The sequence below is a fragment of the Dendrobium catenatum genome, unplaced genomic scaffold (genome assembly GCF_001605985.2).
Source record: "Dendrobium catenatum unplaced genomic scaffold, ASM160598v2 fragScaff_scaffold_1722, whole genome shotgun sequence".
NCBI lineage: Eukaryota > Viridiplantae > Streptophyta > Magnoliopsida > Asparagales > Orchidaceae > Dendrobium > Dendrobium catenatum.
Window position 1 is genome coordinate 528,475 of NW_021320184.1, and position 19,907 is coordinate 548,381.

The 19,907-nt window shown below is 34.7% G+C and overlaps 1 protein-coding gene across 3 annotated transcripts in view; it reads left to right on the top strand.

Moving 5' to 3' along the window:
• The first annotated feature begins 369 nt into the window (after window positions 1-369).
• The window catches only part of LOC110102394 (thioredoxin-like protein AAED1, chloroplastic), a 64,393-nt gene continuing 44,855 nt past the window's right edge, over window positions 370-19,907 (top strand). For 2 of the 3 annotated variants that reach the window (XM_020830724.1, XM_020830723.1), the window contains exons 1-3: window positions 370-638; window positions 867-1,008; window positions 1,127-1,172. In XM_020830724.1, coding sequence (XP_020686383.1) covers window positions 452-638; window positions 867-1,008; window positions 1,127-1,172 — 375 coding nt within the window. In that variant the 5' untranslated portion in view covers window positions 370-451. The remainder of the gene's footprint in view (window positions 639-866; window positions 1,009-1,126; window positions 1,173-19,907) is intronic. The other variant, XM_020830722.1, reaches the window with a different exon arrangement.

Consider the following 19,907-nt stretch of genomic DNA (forward strand, 5'->3'; position numbering starts at 1 on the left):
GCTCGGCTCGATAAATTACTCATGAGCTAAACTCGATGAGCTAATGAGTCATGTTTGACCTAGCCCCTACTCGACTCGTAAGCTTGTGAGTAGACTCATTTACAAATTATTAATATAAATTATACTTAAAATATATTAAAATTTTGGATTTTAAATATAAAATTGTTAAAAATATTTTAAAATTATATCCTTTATATTAAAAATTTCTTTATTTTTGTTCTTATGATTTCTCATTCATTTTATCATTTTATTATAATAATTATTCAACTTATAATCATTTTTTTAATAATAAACGAGTCTGCACATAAACCAGCTCATAAGACTCAAACTCATAAAATAAAATTAGAGCTCAAACTCATTAATTAATTAAGCTCCAGCCCAAATCAGATTGTTTACACCCATATTCGCATTCCTTTCTCGAGCCTGAACACCGTCCACTTCCAACCGGGCAATGGCGATGAACCTTGCTATCACCACTCCTTTGACCGCTCCCCGGCTACCCCTAATCCGGCCGAGCGCTTCTGCTCATCCGAGGAACTCTTGCTATCCCACTATGATTGTCTCTACTTACCATACCAAGAAGAGCTGCCGCTTCTCCCGATTCCTCTCTCCAATTCCTTCCACCGTTAGTTCTTCTGGTAACATCCAGCTGTTCCTTCTCGCGCTCTTCATCATATACATAGATAAAGGAAATCCAGGGAAGAAACTGATTCTGATTCACTTTATTCATTTAATTATCTTGGGTGGTTTTTCCCTGGTCATTATTTTTTTGTTTATGCAGCTACGATTTCTCCGCGTCCTAAGAATTTTATGCAGAGGATTTCAATTGAAACCACGGGTTTTATCGGGAATATAATGTTGTGCAGGTATTGCATCCACCGCTAGTGACGAGGATATTACAAGTTCTTTGGAGAAAGTAGAGGTTTATGATTTAATGGGAAAAGCTATTCCGATTTTTGATTTGTGGAGAGATAGGAAAGCGGTTGTTGCATTTGCTCGCCATTTCGGGTAAGTGATGACATCTTTGTAAACTTCTCTCCTAATTAAATTGAAAACCAGAGTGTATAACATTTTGTTTGCAAATTTTAAGCAGAATATTGATGAACTTTTTTGGTATGTTATTTAGTTGCGTTCTCTGCCGCAAGCGGGCTGATATTCTTGCCTCTAAGAAGGTATGCAAACTTTTGTGTAGATGCTGTGTAATACGTATTTCTAACAGAGCAGTAGATGAATATGGATAGGAAAAGAAAAACAGTAAGAATTAAGTTTGTTTGGTTCGCTAATATCTCAATCTTATGTTATTTTATTAAGAGATGTTCGATGTTTGGTCTGATAACTTTTCTGAATGACAAATTTATAAATGATTGTTACTTTCTAATTTAGTAATATCTAAGTGTCCTAAAAAAATTATTCGATATATTGAGATGTTCAAACATCTCAATAGTTCATCATTTACATTCCTAGAAGTATAACAACAAAAACAACAATAACATCCATCCTTCCCACCGTGGGATTGGCTACATGAATCCTTTTTCTCCATTGTCATGTTCTCATTTAAATCTAATAAAGAAAGGTCATTTCTAATATTTTCTAACAAAGTCTTTTTAGGTCTGCTATTGATTTAAAATAGGGGAAAATCAAACATATGTTTCTCTCCACGAAGTAATCGACCAGCATCATACGCCTTGGCCCCACCTCGCAAAATGATGCAATTCTTCACTTCAATTACTGTCTCTTAGCGATTCAGTCAATAAAATCACAGAAAATTGAAGAAAACTTACATTTTGAAAGTACTAGATGCACCAAGAGGGGGTGAATTGGTACTTTTAAAAATAATCCTAAGCAAGAGTACTAATTTTTTGGATTTTTCATAACATTTAGAAATAAGCAATTTTAATTTTTTTATGCGGAAGCTAACAAATTAAAAATGTCTTGAAAAACGTGATGATGCAATTTTAATTATCACAAAGAACATAAATCTCAGAAATTTATCAAGCAATTATGCCTAAGTTGATGTGCAAAAAGTAAAAATAGAAAGCAAAATTAGAACGAACACACCAAATTTTATATTAGTTCGATCAAACCTTGACCTACGTACACTCTTCGGAGTCCTCCACTATGAGTATTGCATTAACACAAAGTAATTCTTTTTTTGCTCCCTCAGCAAGGCGGAGAAGCCCTTACAAATCTCTTTTTCACCAACCCGGTGTGACAGAAAACCAAAACTCCTTTTATAGGCAGAGAACCTTGACTTCTTTTTCTCCCTCCTGCAGAAGGCAGAGAACCTTGAGGGCCGACTAAGAAGCCTCTCTCCTTAGAGAGCACCCACAAAACACACCAAGGTCGCAGGAAGAGCAAGCGTGCAACTAGCCCAGAGCATCCGTGCGATTCCCCTCACACTCCTCCCTTACGCTCAAGCTCACTTTCTCCTTTCTCAATTCGTATAGTACGATCAGTTCAAAACTCCCGTCCAGTGCAAAGGAGAATGAACATTTCACAATTTTATAACATATTGTACGGTACGATCTAGAGATAGTCCAGTATGATCTATTATATTTTCTCTGTTTGTACGAGATGAATTCTGAGACGACCAAAAGCCGCCTTTGTTAATCATCCCGTACTATATACTTCATACAGTACGATTAGTTAATTTCAAGAAGTTCGTCCAGTACGATATTAATATCTTACCATACGATTAGAACAAAAATTGTGGTTTTGCCCGGTACGATCTATGGGACGGTTGAATTCCATCTCTGTTCTTCGTACAGTATGATAAGGATCGTACATTAAGAATTAGAAAATCATTAATTAATCACGATTTAATTTCCAAGTTATGGGGGTTAATTTTAGCAAAATTTCAAATGATCGTATAGTACGATTGTAATCATACAATACGAATAGTTCAAAACACAAAATTCAAAATTTACTTAAATTAATCTGGCGGCTAAGATTTTCAGATCGAAATAATTCGTATAGTACGATCAAAATCGTACAGTATAATTAGTTCACAGAAACTAAACATTTAACTAATCGTTAAGCTTATTCTCAGTTAACAGATCGTACAATACGAAGGAAAATTGTATAGTATGATTTGTCTTTAAAAAAATCTCCCTGCGTGTGCATTGTCACCCAATTTATATACTCTTTTGTGGCCAGACTCAACAAATGAAAAAAATGATAAAAGTATATAAATTACAGTCTCCTTCACATCCTATTCTAACCTGTCTCGAGTCTTCAGCAGTCTTGAGCGGTGGGTATTTTATCTGAAATGTTAGTGTTCACAGACAAAAATAGCTTCTAAAATATTTGAGGAAGAAAATAATAATTCAGTAAAAAATTTTTGTCATCATCAAAATGACATACTAAGGATCCTGAATTGTAACAATCTTCTCCTTTTTGATGATATCAAATAATGTTAGTTGATAGGCAAGATAAATGTTATTTCTTCCTTAGCTTCCCCTCACTAGATGATGAGTTTTAAAAATTTGGGAGACTACAAACAAAATCTTTAATTTATTTATTTAATTGTTTTTATTTTTTTAAGACGACAATATAGGAATACAAAAAAATATAAGTAGAAAATTATATTAAAAAAATTAAACATACAATCAATGAAACAGTCATCTTCGCCCCCTTTTGACATCACCAAAAAGTGGAGAACCACACAACCAAAGAAATAAAACAATACAAAAACATGGAAAAAATACAGGAAATAAAGACTACTCGAAAGTTGGATTCTTATCAGGTGGTGGCTGGAAGAATGAATGGATGGAGGTAAGCTGATGATTTATCAAGGTAAATCGTTCAATAAACCATCGCTTATCTTTGTCGTGCTGTCGTTGTTGTTGCTCCATGTGATAATCCAGTCGAGTTTTAAGTCGCTCGAGCCGCTAAACTATATCATCATGAGGGTCGGCAGGGTAGGCTGGTGCAGGTGGTGGTATTAGTGGTGGCGGTCCTCCTTCAGGAGCAGTGTCCCCTTCTTCATAAAAACCTGACTCAGTGTGCTCTTGCCCCTGATGGAAATGAATATGCAATGAGGCATAAAAGATAGGAAGATTATCAGGTGGAATAGGAAATTGAGTTGGTATTTGGTGTCAAGGATGTACCCCATGATAGGTCCTATGGCAATATTTTTTTTATGTCGGGCACTGGATGTCGTATAATGGGCATGTTATAGACGTAATCTAGAATCATTTGAGCTTCATCAAATTTGATTCTTGATATGATTAAATAAGTGACTACAAACATAAGTGGGGTTATGTTCTATCGATCTCCATCTTTGGGTATAATGGATGTTCGAAGGACGTGATGGATGATATAGGTATTTTGAGTTAGAGATTGGACAAGAAGTAGGTGGTTGTTTGAGGCCACATTCTTAAGCAGTAGATTAACGGAAGTCCAATCAAACTCTTTTGAGATCAGAAATTTGGGACAAGGCCCTTGGGTAGAGAGTCCTATGTGTTTTGCTAGCTCTTCCTTAGTGATTTCTATATTTTGTTTGTAGACAAATGAAGTAAAGGTCGAGCATTCTAAATTTATTATATGTTTCGCTAGGAACTCATATAGGAGCTCAGAGTTGAAGGGGAAGGTCATGGTAAGAAGAAACTGGAGAGTGGTGGGGGTAAAAAGGTTAATAAGCTCGAAGTTCAAGGCTGGTTAGTTTAACATGCGATATGGGGAGATCTTTGCCTTTTTGAACTTATGATAGGCATCTTCATTTGCGACGGAGAGAAACCGATCGTCACAACAACGAGAGGAGCTCCCCTGGATTAGTCTGCCGCATTTGCTTCCACCGGCCATTGGATAAAAAGTTTGAAACGATGAGAGATTGAAAGAAGTTAAGTGAGTTAATTAAACAAACCCTCCAATTTATAGAGTTTTTGACCAATCAAACAATACGAAGACATTCATACAGTATGACTAGAACTGTAATTTCATCTAGACGATTTGTCGGAAAAAATTGTCAAATCATACAGCACAATCAATATCGTACTGGACTATCTTAAGGAATTTCGTTCGTCCCAAGGAGTCATCGGTACGACCTTTGACAAAAAGTATCGTACAGCACGAACGAGTGTTCGTACAATACGAAGTGCAATTATTATCGTACTGACCGTATTGAATTCGTCCATATCTAATTTGACACGTGTATCATACCGTACGAAGGGAGGTATTGTACAGTACAAATGTCAATAATTTCATACCAAACAATTCAATTCCTTAACGGTTGGTGACACGTGGATCAGACATTACGAGTAGTGTTTCGTACAATATGATGTGTATATCAGTGAGCTAATCTGGACCGTTGATTAAACAAAGGGCTGTGATCTGTGCATTTGTGAAGATCATACAGTACGACTGTGAATCGTACGGTCCGATAGGAACAAAAACTTGAGAATTTTGATGATTGAATGAGATGTGTGTGTGATGATTAGGAAACATCTTAACAACAACAACAACAACAACAACATCAAGCCTTTATCCCACTACGTGGGGTCGGCTACATGAATCCTTTTTCTCCATTGTGTCCTATTAAAATTCAAATTCTCGTTTAAATCTAATAAAGAAAGGTCAGTGTTAATTAGGAAACATCTTAAATCAAAGAAAAATTATAAATTTGTTAAATTTTAACATAAACGACAAACAACATACAAAATAACTATTTTTTGTTTAATTTAATGAACAACAACAAATAAACTAAAACGAGTACATGAACAAACATATGTAAGTTCAAAACATATATGACGGATTGTTTGCAAATGGAATATATTTTATTTTTAATTTTTTATTTTTCTTGGATTAAGCATGAATATCTATAATACCCAGTTTTATCCTCAAGGTGCTAAAGGTGTCATAGGCAAGTGGTTTTGTGAATATATTTGTCAAATTATCTCTTATAGCTATATGATGCAACTCTACATCTCCCTTGGCTACATAATCTCTTATGAAGTGAAGCCTAATGTCTATATGCTTTGTGCAGGAGTGTTGAATTGGATTTTTGGATATGCAGATTGCATTAGTGTTGTCACACTGAATTGAGATAGTTCCTACAAGTAGTCTAAGATCTACAAGTTATTGTTTTAACCATAAAACTTGAGCAACACAACTCCCTAATGCTATATATTCTGCTTCAACTGTTGAAAGGGCTACTGAATTTTATTTTCTATTGGACCAAAAAACTAATGATCGTCTTATGAACTGACAATTCCAGAAGTACTTTTCCCATCTTCCCTACATCCTGCAAAATCAAAGTCTGAATATCCTATGATTTCAAAAGTAGTGCTATGTCTAGAATATCATATTCATGAGTTTGGAGTTCTTGATAGGTATCTAAGGATTCTCTTGATAGCAATTAAGTGAAATTCTTTTGGGTCAGCCTGAAATCTAGCACAGAGACATACGCTAAACATTATGTCCGGTCTACTAGCAGTCAAATAGAGAAGAGATCCAATTATTCCCCTATATTTTTTTTATCTACTGATTTTTCATTTGTATCTTTGTCTAATTGAATAATTGAGCTCATTGGAGTGTTCATAGCCTTAACATTGTTCATTTCATATTTTTTCAGAATATCCCTGATGTACTTAGATTGGCTAAGGAAGGTTCCATCATCTATCTATTTCACACAAAATCCAAGGAAATAATTAAGTTCTTCAATCATGTTCATTTTAAATTCGTTACTCATTATTTTTAAGAATTCATCACATAGGTTTTTATCTGAAAGTCCAAACAATATATCATCTACATAAATCTAGATAATGAGTATCTCATCTCCTAACCTTTTTAGGAAGAGGGTGATGTCTACGCTACCCTTAACAAAGCCTCTATCTAGAAGAATGGTGCTCAACCTTTAATATCAAGCTATAGGTGCTTGCTTTAACCCATACAATGCCTTTTTTAATTTGAAAACATGGTTTGAAAATTGTGAATTCTCAAATATGATTTGCTCAACATAGACATCATATTTGATTATCCCGTTTAGTAAGGCACTCTTAACGTCCATTTGATATAATTTAAAACCCTTGTAGTAGACAAAGGCTAACAACACTCTTATGGCTTCTAGTTTAGCTACTGGACAAAGGTTTCCTCCAAGTATATTCCCTCAATTTGGTTATACCCATTAGCTACTAATCTAGCCTTATTTCGAACTACTATTCCAGAGTCATTCATCTTATTTTTGAAAACCCACTTTATTCCAATCACACTTTGCTCATTAGGTCTCTTGATTAATTTCCACACATCATTCCTAATAAATTGGTTTAACTCTTCTTGCATTGTTAGGATCCAGAATTCATCTTTTAAGGCTTTATCTATATTGGTGGGTTTAATTATCGAGATAAATACAGAATGATTAACATCCTTCTTAAGTCCATGTGTAATTCTTACACCTTCAGATGGGTTTCCTAAGATCAATTCTCTAGGATAACTAGAAAATATCTCCAATCTCGAGGCAAATGCTCCTGTGGTTCTACCCTATCTCCTATGGAAATAGTTTCTACCCCCTGAATGATCTCAACTTCTTCTTCTTCTTCAGGTTTAGGTTCAGAGGTCTTATCTAATTGACAACTGACCTAGCTCTAGGAATGTGAGACAGAAAGCCACGTCGTGCTTGGTTGGTTCGGTAGAGAACACAAACCTTTGGTAGGTCACCACCCTCTTCCCGGCGACAGAAGCAGTATCGAACTTGTGCGCCAAGGATCTTACTCATGTATTACATAGATAGACTCTTCTACTACTAAAATCTTCTTATTGAAGATTCTATAGGCTTTTTCTACATATAAATAATCTAAAAAGACACCTTTATCAAATTTAGGATCAAATTTTCATAAGGGTGACTTACCATTGATTAAGATAAAACATTTACATCTAAAAACATATAAGTGAGAAAAATTGGGTGTTCTATCCTTAAGAAGTTCATAGGGTGTCTTATTAAGTTTGTATCTAACATTCACCCTATTTAAAACATAACAAACAGTATTTATTGTTTCTGCCCAAAAATATCTGGGGAGAGTGTATTCAGCGAACATTGCCCTAGAAGATTCAACTAATGTTTTGTTTTTTCTCTTAGCTATTCTATTCTGCTGAGGGGTCTTATGGGGCAAAGAAGTTATGTTCTATTCCTAACTCTTGACAAAAGGATTCAAACCTATCATTTTCAAATTCTCCACCATGATCACTATGTATTGTTGAGATTTCACATCTTAATTTTTTAAATTCCTCAAATGACTTAATCTTATGTGCTAAGAATCTTACCCAAGTGAATCTAAAGAAGTTATTTACTATCACAAATCCGTAAGTCTTCTCTCTTAGGCTAACTGTGCTAACTAGTCTAAATAGGACCATGTAAAGAATTTCTAGTGGCTTAGAGGTGTTGATATCTTTTATTGAATGAAATGATGATTTTGCTTATTTTTCTAGTTGGATGCATCACATAGGTGATCCTTAGTGAAGTCTAATTTAGCTATGCCTCTAACTAAATTTTTTTGAGTTATATTCCTAAGTGTTTTCATACTCGCCTGGCATAATCTCCTATGTCATAGCCAATAATCATCTATTATTGTTTTTAAACACAAGGAATTTGAGTATTAAATACAATTCAAGTTCATTAGTTTTCCTTCTTACACAAGTTTATCATCTAGGCTAATCATGCATTTGTTATAAAGAAATTTTATATCAAAGTGTTTATCGCATAGTTGACTAATACTTAATAAATTATGCTTTAAACCGTTAACTAATAGAATATTTTTCAATCATAAGGTGTTTAGAGTTTCCAATTGTATGTGATCCTACCATTTTCCTAGTGGTGTTATCTCTTAATGTCACAGTGCCTCTTGACCTGGCCTCCAGTGTGATGAACTGCTTCATATTACCAATCATATGCCTCGAGTAGCCACTGTCTAGGTACCACATGCTCTCACTAGGCCGTTTGTGAGAGCGTCCCTATAATGTCATTCAAAGGTTACATTTGGGAACCCAAGTGAGTTCAGGTTTCACCTTATGGTTGAATGAATGAGATGTATGCATATTATACTGTGATGAATGCAATTTAGGCCTCCACACTAAATGTGTCCTACGGTGGATGGTGCAAGTGCGAGCTATGTGTCATAACATGCTATAAGAGTAACACCTAACACCAGGAAATTGGTTCACTAACCTATGTGTGTGATGATGCCTCTTTCTAGATTTATGTGATGCATACTGTATTGAGGAGTTGCACCATTGAGCCATTGAAGGTGGTGGTTTATTGCTTTCTAGTGCAGTAATTTTTGCTTGTAAATATTTATTTGCATGTTCATAGCTTGCCACTTCCACTTTTAATACATGCTCACTGCTATCTAATTGCAATGCAAGTTCATCTAAATCCTTAAATGCTTTTTCTAGCTCAATATGTGATGTTTCAAGGAATTGTATGGATCAGATAGATCAATATGTTTCTTATTTAATGCATCAAACTCATCTAATGAAGTTATATAATCGTTATCTAAAGTAGAGTGCTCGATGATTAAACTAGCGTGCTCTTTTTGCATAGTAGAAAATTCAATATTAAGACTAGCATGCATTTTTCTAAGCTTGTTATACGAATCATGAATTTTTTTAGAAATAATAAGTACTCCATCATATGAGAGTTGACATACCTCATCTTAATCAGATTGATCAAGATTATCATTAGCCATTAGATACAAATTTGTTACCTCATCCTCTACTTCTTTTTCTGATAATTCTGAGGCAGAGTCAGTCGAAAAGGCTTTTTATGTCTTTTGTTTGCCCCTTTTGTACTTTGGTTTATCTTCACCATTTTCTTTGATCGGGTGAGTCTCTAAATTGGGGTAGAAAACTCGAAGGTGTCCTACCTTCCTGCACTCAATGCAAATTGTATCAGATGAAATTTTAGTAGATTTGGTATCATTATCTTTGCTCCAGTTGTTTTGATGACGTTTTTGTTTTCTTTTTAGAAAGCTCCTGAACTGACACGTCATTGAGGCTATTTTGTCATCCTCATCTACTGAAGAGTTGTTACCGTCAGAATCATTTGATTTTAGTGTCACAGTTCTCTCATTTTTCTTTTCTTCTGAATCATTTTGCCTTTGACTCAAACCTTGCTCGTAGGCAATGAGTAATCCAAGCAAATTGTCAATATAGTAAATATTTAAATCTTTTGATTCAGTAATTGCATTTATTTTTACATCATAAGAGCTAGGCTAACAACGCAAAATCTTATTGACCTTTTCAGAATTAAATAATTCTCTACCTAGTGCATGCAAGGATGTTACTATCTTGATGAACCTAGTGTACATTTCAAACACAATCTCACTAGGTTTCATGCAAAAAAATTTATAGTAATGCTAAAAAGTTCATAATTATGCAAAAGAATGTTTAGCTTACACTATTTCACTTCATTGGTTCCTTCATAGGTGATACACAACCTATCCCAAATCTCTTTACCGATAGTGCATGTAGAAACTCACAAATAGTCTTCGGATTTTAAAGTATAAAAGAAACAATTCAAACACTTAGCATTCAAATTTCAAATTTATGTTTTTCGCTGGTTTGGCGGGATTTCCGTGATGCCGGATGAGGCGACGGCGGCTACTGATGGTCGCCGGAGATCAATCGTTGATCGGAGCTCAGACTATACTGTCAAATCAAATTCGAATAAGTTTCGTCCGTTGAAAATCTGCGAACCAACCTCTGTTCCGGTGAATGTTTCCACTCCTATAAGCGGTAAGGGAAAACAAATTTTGGAAGAAGATCTATTTCCTTCTTCTCCGAAGGATAAGATTGTTAAAGATGATTCGTCTGCCTCTGGTTTGAAAATCTATGTTAATAGATTTGGGAATAATTTTCCAAAAATCTCTGCTTTAAACCAGCCTGTTTCTAGTGGGTTGGAAGATAACCTGGAAATTGTTTGTGGAAATGTGAATGAAGATGGATGTTTAAACAATGTTCAAAATTGCAAAATAGTGGATGCTGGAAACTCTATTTTTATTCCTTGGAATAAGAAGCCTAACATTAAGATCAATCCCGCTAATGTTCAGAATTTCCTATCAGATGATGGAGTGGCTGTGAAGTTAATTGAATCCAAAGTCAGCAAATGCTGAGAGTTTGCAATTCTCTGTGGTGGTCAAAGTTTTCAGAAAAGAGGTTCCTTTCTATGTGGTGGCTGCGGAACTTCGTCGACAATGGCAACAATTTGGAAAGTTTCAAATAACTACTCTTGGTCTTGGTTGGGTGCTTTGATCATTTCTATCTTTGGAGGCGGTAGATAGAATACTTGAAGGTGGACCTTGGTTTGTCAATGGTCATATAGTGGGAATCGATAAATGGAGTTCATCTTTTTCACCTTCTTCGTTGAAGGGACTAACCTCTCCTATTTGGGTTAGAATGCCTCAACTACCTTTGCTTTGTTGGGATGAGGATAATGTGGCAAGAATTGCATCGATGATTGGTACACCCTTGTGGATTGATGGCAACATGTTTCAATGGAATAAGAGGGAATATGCAAGAGTTTGTGTGCGCATGCCTCTTGATAAAAAATTTCCTCTTGGAATTTGGGTGGATGGTCTTGAAGGCCGTTTCTTTCAAAAAGTAGAATATGAAAGAATTTCTACTTTATGCTTCAAATGTGGGATGATTGGACACTCGGAAAATAAGTGTAAGATGGCATGTAATGAGAAGTCTACCAAAGATACTCTTCCTCGAGACAATATGATGATTCAACAGAAATTGAATTCAGGTGGTAACAAGGATAATGTTGAAGACTGTACTTATGGTCCTTGGGTTTTAGTGGATAATTTGAAAAAGAAGAAAGTCTTTGATAATAAGAACAAAGGTTGGAAATTTGACAACATTCATAAGCCGGTGGCTAATACTGTCAAAATATATAAACCTATCATTAAAAATCCTGTTGCTGCAGCGGTAGATGTGGAATCTGGAATGGTGAACTGCAGGGAAAATGATGTAAATTTGTTCTCTGGAAAATCTGCTGATGCAACCAATATACAATTGGAATCAAATTGCTCTGGTCCTGATATAGCTGTTAATGGGACAGTATTTGCTAATAAATTTGGAATTCTTGAGAACCTGGAAGAAGATTTGTTGATGGAAACGGCTCCATTTTTACCTGTTAGCAATGAGGTGCAAGAGGGTGAAATTATTTCTGCTAATCTTGACAGGAATTCAAATATTGAAGCCAACAAAAGTGAAGGTGATTCTTCTAAATTGAAGTTTAAACTTCAAAAGGAGCTTAAATCTTTGGGTAATCATAATTTCTTGATGAAGAACAATAAGGAGGAGTCAAGCAGAAGAATTAGGAAAGGGAGCAATCCCATTTCTAATACAAAATGTCTTCATTAACATTTTGGAACTGTAGGGGGGCCAGGAAGAAAGAAGCTTCCCATTACTTGAAGGAGATTGTTAAAGACTTCGATATCTTTTTTGTGGGATTACTGGAAACGAAAATCACTTCTATTTCTAAAATAGAAGTTGGACATTTGATTGGCAACAATTGGGAATTTTTTATAGTTCCCTCTATTGGTCTTTCTGGAGGTATGATGATTCTTTGGAACTCTTTATTTGCTTCTTTTAATGTATTGAAGTATTCTTCTCAATATGTGATTAGCGAATTGATTCTTTCTGATAAGAAGAAATGGTTAGTAGGCTTCAGTTTATGGTAGCAACGACATGTACAGGAGAAGGCTTTTATGGAAAGACTTGACTTCTTTTTCAGAAACTGAACTCCCTTTTATCATAGGAGGGGATTTTAATTGTCTTTTGTCTCAAAATGACAAAATGGGAGGTAAGTAGTTTGTGTTAAGCCAAGGTGCACAAGATATGAGTGCTTTTATGAAACACTGTGATTTCCATGATGTTGGGACAATTGGTCCTAAATTTACTTGGTGTAATAACAAGAATGGAGGAGCTCGCATCCTTGAAAGATTGGACCGTTGTTTGTTGAATTCTACTGCTTTAGATACTATCCAAATCCCGGTGGTTCGTCACCTTGCTAGAATTGCTTCGGACCATAGTCCGATAGTAATTAGTATTTCTTCCAATTAGGTGAAAATAAATAAATTTATGAAGTTTGAAGATACATGGATTTCGTTCCCTGCAGCTTACAGGATTGTGGCTAACTCATGGAGCAAGAAAACTGGTGGGAATGCCTTTGAATTCCTTAATCTCAAATTTAAAAGAGCTATGAGGGCGGTTTATTTCTGGAGTAAAGCCAAAAACATTGAACTTAACTCTTTGAAAGAACAACTTAAGAAGGAAATTTCTGAATTACAGGATGGAGAGGCAGCTAATGGTGGACTTTCAGAAGTTAATTTAGCTTTATTGAGATCTAAAGTGTTTGAGTTTAACTCAACTTTTGGAAGGCTTAATACTTGGTGGAAACAAAGAGCAAAGGTTAAATGGGCTAAGGAAGGAGATTCAAACAAAGTTTTTCAAGCATATGCATCGGCTAGACGTAGTGGGAATTGGATTCATCAAATCAAAAATTCTGATGGTTTGTTAGTTGAAGATCAGAAATTGATTGAACAAACTTTCTTTCAGTATTTCAAGGGAAAATGGAAGTTCCGACATTGCAATTTAAATAATTGGCCTAATCCTTCTTATGTGCTGGGGAATGAAGAAAAAGAGTTGCTGTCAGCTGAATTTACTAAAGAAGAATTGGATCTTGTTATCAACAATTTAGAAGCCAATATCTCACCTGGAATGGATAGTATTTCCTATACCTTTATTAAATCTTATTGGCAGATTATTATGATTGATATGTGGAATGCCATTAGTCTTTTCTTTAATTCTGGAAGTATGTGTGATGATTGAAAAAAGACTTTAGTTATTCTTCTTCCTAAGAATAACAATCCGATTTATCCTACTCATTATAGACCCATTAGCCGTTGTCTTTCAATCTATAAGATTGTGGCTAAATTGTTGTTGAATAGAATGAAAATTTTCTTCCCTAAAATCATATCTGAAGAACAAGCGGCCTTTGTTAAAGGTCGGTCTTTGTCCAACCATATTCTTCTTGCACAAGAGATTTTCAACAAATTTAAATTTTCTAAAGCAAAAAAGGGAATGATGGCTATTAAAATTGATATGGAACAAGCTTATGACAGCATGAGTTGGTCAACTTTGAAGCAAGTTCTTTCTATTTTCAGTTTTCCTACTGGCTTTAGTAATTTGCTCTTGCAATGCATTCAAAAACCGAAATTTTCTATTATGGTGAATGGTTACAACTCTGATTGGATTGAAGGAGAAAGTGGGTTTAGACAAGGATGTCCTTTGTCTCCATATCTTTTTATCTCGTGCTCTCAATTACTATCGGATGCATTCTCTCAAAGAGGAAAGAATATTGGCATTAAGATCTCCACTAATGCTGATAGGATTAATCATTTGCAGTATGCAGATGAAATTATGTTTTTTCAGATGCCAATATGAAAAGTGCTAAGAAAGTGAAGAAAATTCTGAAAAATTATGAAAGATGGTCCGGTCAATCTATTAATCACCAAAAATCAGCTTTATTATTTGGGAAAGCTGTTAGAAGAAGAAGGAAAAAGATTATTTCCAGATTTCTTAACTTTAAAGTGGTGAATGAAATAAACTATCTTGTCATCAAGATAGCTTTGAGGAGGCTGGTTTTTGCAGATTTTCAACACTTATTGGAAAAGGCTTCTAGTAAGTTGAATATGTGGGGTAACAAATTTATTTCTTTTGTCGGGAAACTTACTCTTCTTAAATCTGTTTATTTTTCTCTCACTACTTTTGTTTCTTCCCATTCTCTTGTCCCCATGGGGGTTTTAAATGATATTGATAAAATGGGAAGAGATTTCTTATGGCAAAAACAAGGAGGGGAATTCGGCCTTCATTATGTAGCTTGGGATGTGATTTGTAAACCCAAATTGTATGGTGGCCAAGGAGTTATTTCTTCTTCTCAAAGAGTTGGCCCTTTGAGAGCTAAATTTGCGTGGAACTTCATAAAAAATCCTTCAACTCTTCTTAATATAAAACTTAATTTCCAAATATGGTAAAGATATTTGGAAATATGGCTTTAATAGCTCTTCTTCTTCAACTTGGAAAATTTTGTTAAATGGAGCTACTCATCTTAAAAATGTGGTGAGATGGAATATCTCTAATGGTTCAAGCATTAATATGTATGAAGATGTCTGGATGTTAGACAAAATTTGTAAATTGGCCTACTTTCATTGCTTGTTTGGACCATAACTTCATGACTCTTAATCAGTTTATTTCTGAAGAAGGATGGGATATCCAGAAACTGAAGGAAGTCTTTCGTTAGCAGTTAGTGGACATTATCACCAAAATTCCAATTTATGTTAATAATGAGGAAGATCAATTAGAACTGTTGTTTAAACTTTCGGATAAATCATCATCAGCTCTGATAATGAGGAATAGTTTTATCAATTCTGAAGAAGACGACAATTGGAAGTGGATTAAGAAGCTTCACCTGCAGCCTCGGGTGGAAACTTTCTGGTGGAAGGTTAATTTAAGAGCTATTCCTACTAATGATTTTCTCTTGTACAGAAGAATTTTGGATTGGAATGGATGCCCGAGAGGGTGTTTATGTATTGAAGATACTGCTCATGTTACTTCAACATGTGCATACTTAATTAAAGTTGTAAAACTACTTATCTCTTGGGGGTTTCAGCTGTCTATTAATTGTAACCTGGAGGAAACTTACAAGAAGTTGAGTGGACTGGCCAATTCAAATCCTTTTTTGGGGAATTTATACTGCTCTGCTGTATTCTTCACTTGGAAAAGCAGGAATAGGTTGATTCATGAAAATAAAGAGAATGGAACTGTGTCCATTGCTGCCAACTCTATTTGCTATGACATTTCTTCCTTTAAGCTTGGTATTTATTCAGATATTTGGGATACTAACCGGCTGAATAAGCTATCTTCTTTTTGGTATCCTCCACCTCCCGAATGGATCAAGCTCAATGTTGATGCTTCTTTATCTAACAATTATAAAGGTGGAATTGGAGGAATTATTAGAGACAATAAAAGAAGATTTCTATGTGCTTATGGATCTTTGTGCTTACATTGGGATATTTCACAATTGGAATTGTATTCTATTCTTTCTTTGAAGAACTTCTTACAAAGATGGATGCTTGAAGCTAAAGGCATTATCATAGAAGGTGATAACTGCAATGTTATCAATTTCATTTGTAATTTGGTAAATAAAGGATACTTCAAAATGGATCTCGGCAAAGGTATTGATTTCTCTTTTCTTAAAGAGTTTAATCAAATCCTATTTTATTGTGTAAATTGAAATGGTAATAAGTTAGCCTATTGTTGTGCTAACATTGCTCGGTCTATATATTTTTTTGAGATGATTTATCTTCTGATAGTATTCCTCCTCATTTTATTTCTTTATTAAAGGAGGAAAGTGATAGTATAGTTATCACTTAGCTTTTGTATTTCATTTTTTTAATAAAATTGCTATATGCATCTTCTCAAAAAAAAAAAAAAAACTATGTAAGTTCCCTATTATTATTGCTCCATTTATTAAAGGGAATATTAGTTTTAACACCATTAACAATATACTATGGAAGTGAATAAATAGTTTGAATTATATGCCAAATTCTATAGTCAATTGATTGCATAAATGTGGACATACGAATTTTCTTGAAATCAAATGTGATATTTTCAAATAAAGGTGGACGGGTTGTAAATAATCCATCGTAGTGTTACGATTACCAAAATATGTCTTTGATCGTTTATCTTAAGGTTTTCTAAAACACTATTTTTGATACTCACTTTGATACCACTTGAAAATACGAGATACCCCAAGAGGAGGGTGGATTGGTACTTTTAAAAAATAATCCTAAGTAAGAGTACTAATTTTTTGAATTTTTAAAAAAACTTAGAAATAAGCAATTTTAATTTTTGTATGTGAAAGCTAACAAATTAAAAATGCATTGAAAAAGCGTGATGATGCAATTTTAATTATCACTACAGAACATAGATCTTAGAAATTTATCAAGCAGTTTTAGCTAAGATGAAAGTGCAAAATGTAAAATCAGAACGAACACACCAAATTTAATAGTGATTTGGTCAAACCTTGACTTATATCCACTCCCCGGATTCCTCCACTCCGAGTATTGCACTAATACAAAGTGACTTTCCTTTTACTCCCTCAGCAAGACGGGGTAGCCCTTATAAACCTCTCTTCCACAAACTCGGTGCGGCAGAGAATTAAAACTCCTTTTACAAGCAGAGAACCTTGACTCCTTTTTCTCCCTCCTGGAAAAGGCAAAGAACCTCGAGGACCTACTAAGAAGCTTCTCTCCTTAGAGAGCTCCCACAAGTCTTACTAAGGCCATAAGAGGAGCAAGCGTGCAGCTAGCTCGGAGCAACCATGTGATTCTCCTCACATTCCTCCCCCACGCTCAAGCTCACCTTCTCCTTCCTCTCACAAACCCTGATTTTCATCAAAAGCTCATTCTTAGAGTTTCCTTCTTAGCCACGTTCCTCTCTTCACCACTATATAAAAACAGGTTAAAGAATTTCTTTTGTAATAGTCTTCAAGAAATCCTAAAAATTCAACTTAGCCGTCACTGTTCATACTGTACGATCCAATTTCATATAATACGATCAGTTCAAAACTAGTCCCGTCCAGTACGAAGGCGAATGAACATTTCATTATTTTTTAGCATATAGTACAGTACGATTTAGAGATCGTCAAGTATGATCTATTATATTTCCTTTATTCATACGAGATGAATCCTGGGACGACCGAAAGCCGTCTCTGTTAATCATCCCATATTGTATACTTCGTACAGTGTGGTTAGTTAATTTCAAGCAGTTCGTTCAATACGATATTAATATTGTTTCATACGATTAGAATAAAAATCGTGGTTCCGTCCGATACGATCTATGGGACGACCAAATTCTGTCTCTGTTCTTCGTACAGTACAATAAGGATCATACAGTACAAATCAGAAATCATTAATTAACCACGATTTAATTGCCTAATTATGGGGGTTAATTTTAACAAGATTTCAAATGATCGTACAGTATGATTGTAATCGTACAATATGAATAGTTCAAAACTCAAAATTCAAAAAATAAATCATACGGTACGATTAAGGTCGTACATTACGATTAGTTCACATAAACTAATCTTTTAAGTAGTTATTAAGTCTATTCTCAGATAACAAATCATATAGCACGAACAAAAATAGAACAATACATTTATCTTTAAAAAATTTATTTTAAAAAAATCTCTCCCTATGTGTGTGTTTAGTCACCTAATTTGTATACATTCTTTTGTGGTCAGACTCAAGAAATGAAAAAATAATACAAATTATAGATTCTTTTACATCCTATTTTATCCAGTCTTGTGTCTTCAGCAGTTTTGAGCGGTATGTATTTTACTTGAAATGTTAGTGCTCGTTGACAAAAATAACATCTAAAATATTCAAGAAAGTAATAATTTAGTTAAAACTATTTGTCATCATCAAAATCACATATTAGGGATCCTGGATTGCAACACATTTGCTTTCTCCTTCTCACACTCTAAGTCATTTGCTTCTCAGTCCAATTGCAAGCCCACTTCCAATAATGAACTCACTCCTAATCCACAACCAAACTCCGACCGAATATCTCAGTCCATGAACACCCAGCCTAGTCGCACAAATGACCTAAGTAGTGGGCCTGTAGCCCGCGTGTGCCCTCTGACTCCCACAACATCGATCTGCCCGCTCCTGTGAGCCGACTTCCCGTCTGCAAGCTTTGCCTCCCACTCACAGATACAACCGTTCCTGTGCGGAAGCCTCCCTGGGCTTTCCTCCAGTCCCACACGACACAAGGCCACCCGACACCTCTCTACATGTTGCCTACGCCAATTCAAGCAAACTTCGTATATGAACCCGATCGCTCATGTGTCACTTCCTATGCCTGCACCATCTTCGTGAGTGTATACAATAACACTTAAATGTTTTAATACATGCATATTTATACTCTCGACATAAATTTTTAAATTTAATTGTATAGCGTCGAAGAGTTCATTTATCTATTCTCTTGTATAATGCCCATTAGACAATATAAAAGCAAAGCAGAGAGATGTTTTATAAATAAAATAATAAGGTTAAAAAATAATTGGTATTCGAAGACTCGTGCCGTCGATTTTAGATCCAGCTGGGATGATTTCAAATCTAAGACATTGTGTCATAGATCTTAGATCTTACTGGGATGATTTCAAATCCTAGAACTCGAGCCATCGATCTTAGATCCAGCCCGGTCGATTTCAAATTCAAGATCTCGCTCCATTGATTTTAGATTCGGTCAGATGATCTCAAATCTAAGACTTCGCACCATCAATCTTAGATTCGATTGGGACGATTTAAAAAAAAAATACATCGCGTTGTTAATCTTAGATCTTGCCGAGACGAAATTAACGACAAGTGCCGTCCCGAGCTCCCCTGCTGGGATGGGATGCTGGGAGGCTATTAAAATCGCCTTAGAAAACTACTAAATTGGAGAGCAATTCAATTTGAGTTTTAATTGATTAATTCGGTTAATAAATTGATTAAATTTAATTTGGTTAATAAATTGATTAAATTTAATTCATTAAAATAAAATTGGTTAATTAAAATTGATTAATTTTAAAACAAATTAAATTAATTAATAAAAAATTAATCAATTAAAATTTAATTTTAATTAATTAATTCGTTAGATTTAATTAATAATGAGGTAATTAATTGAAATAAATTAACTAAATGAAAAGCATGGTATTAAAAACTAAACTGCTGTACTGAAATAAAAAAACTACGGCATTAAATGAAAGGAATGGACTACTGTTGGAAAAACACTAGTGTTAGACTAATAAATACCTGAAAGCTAAAGGTCTAGTGTCAAGCTAGCAAAAAGCTATAAACTAATGT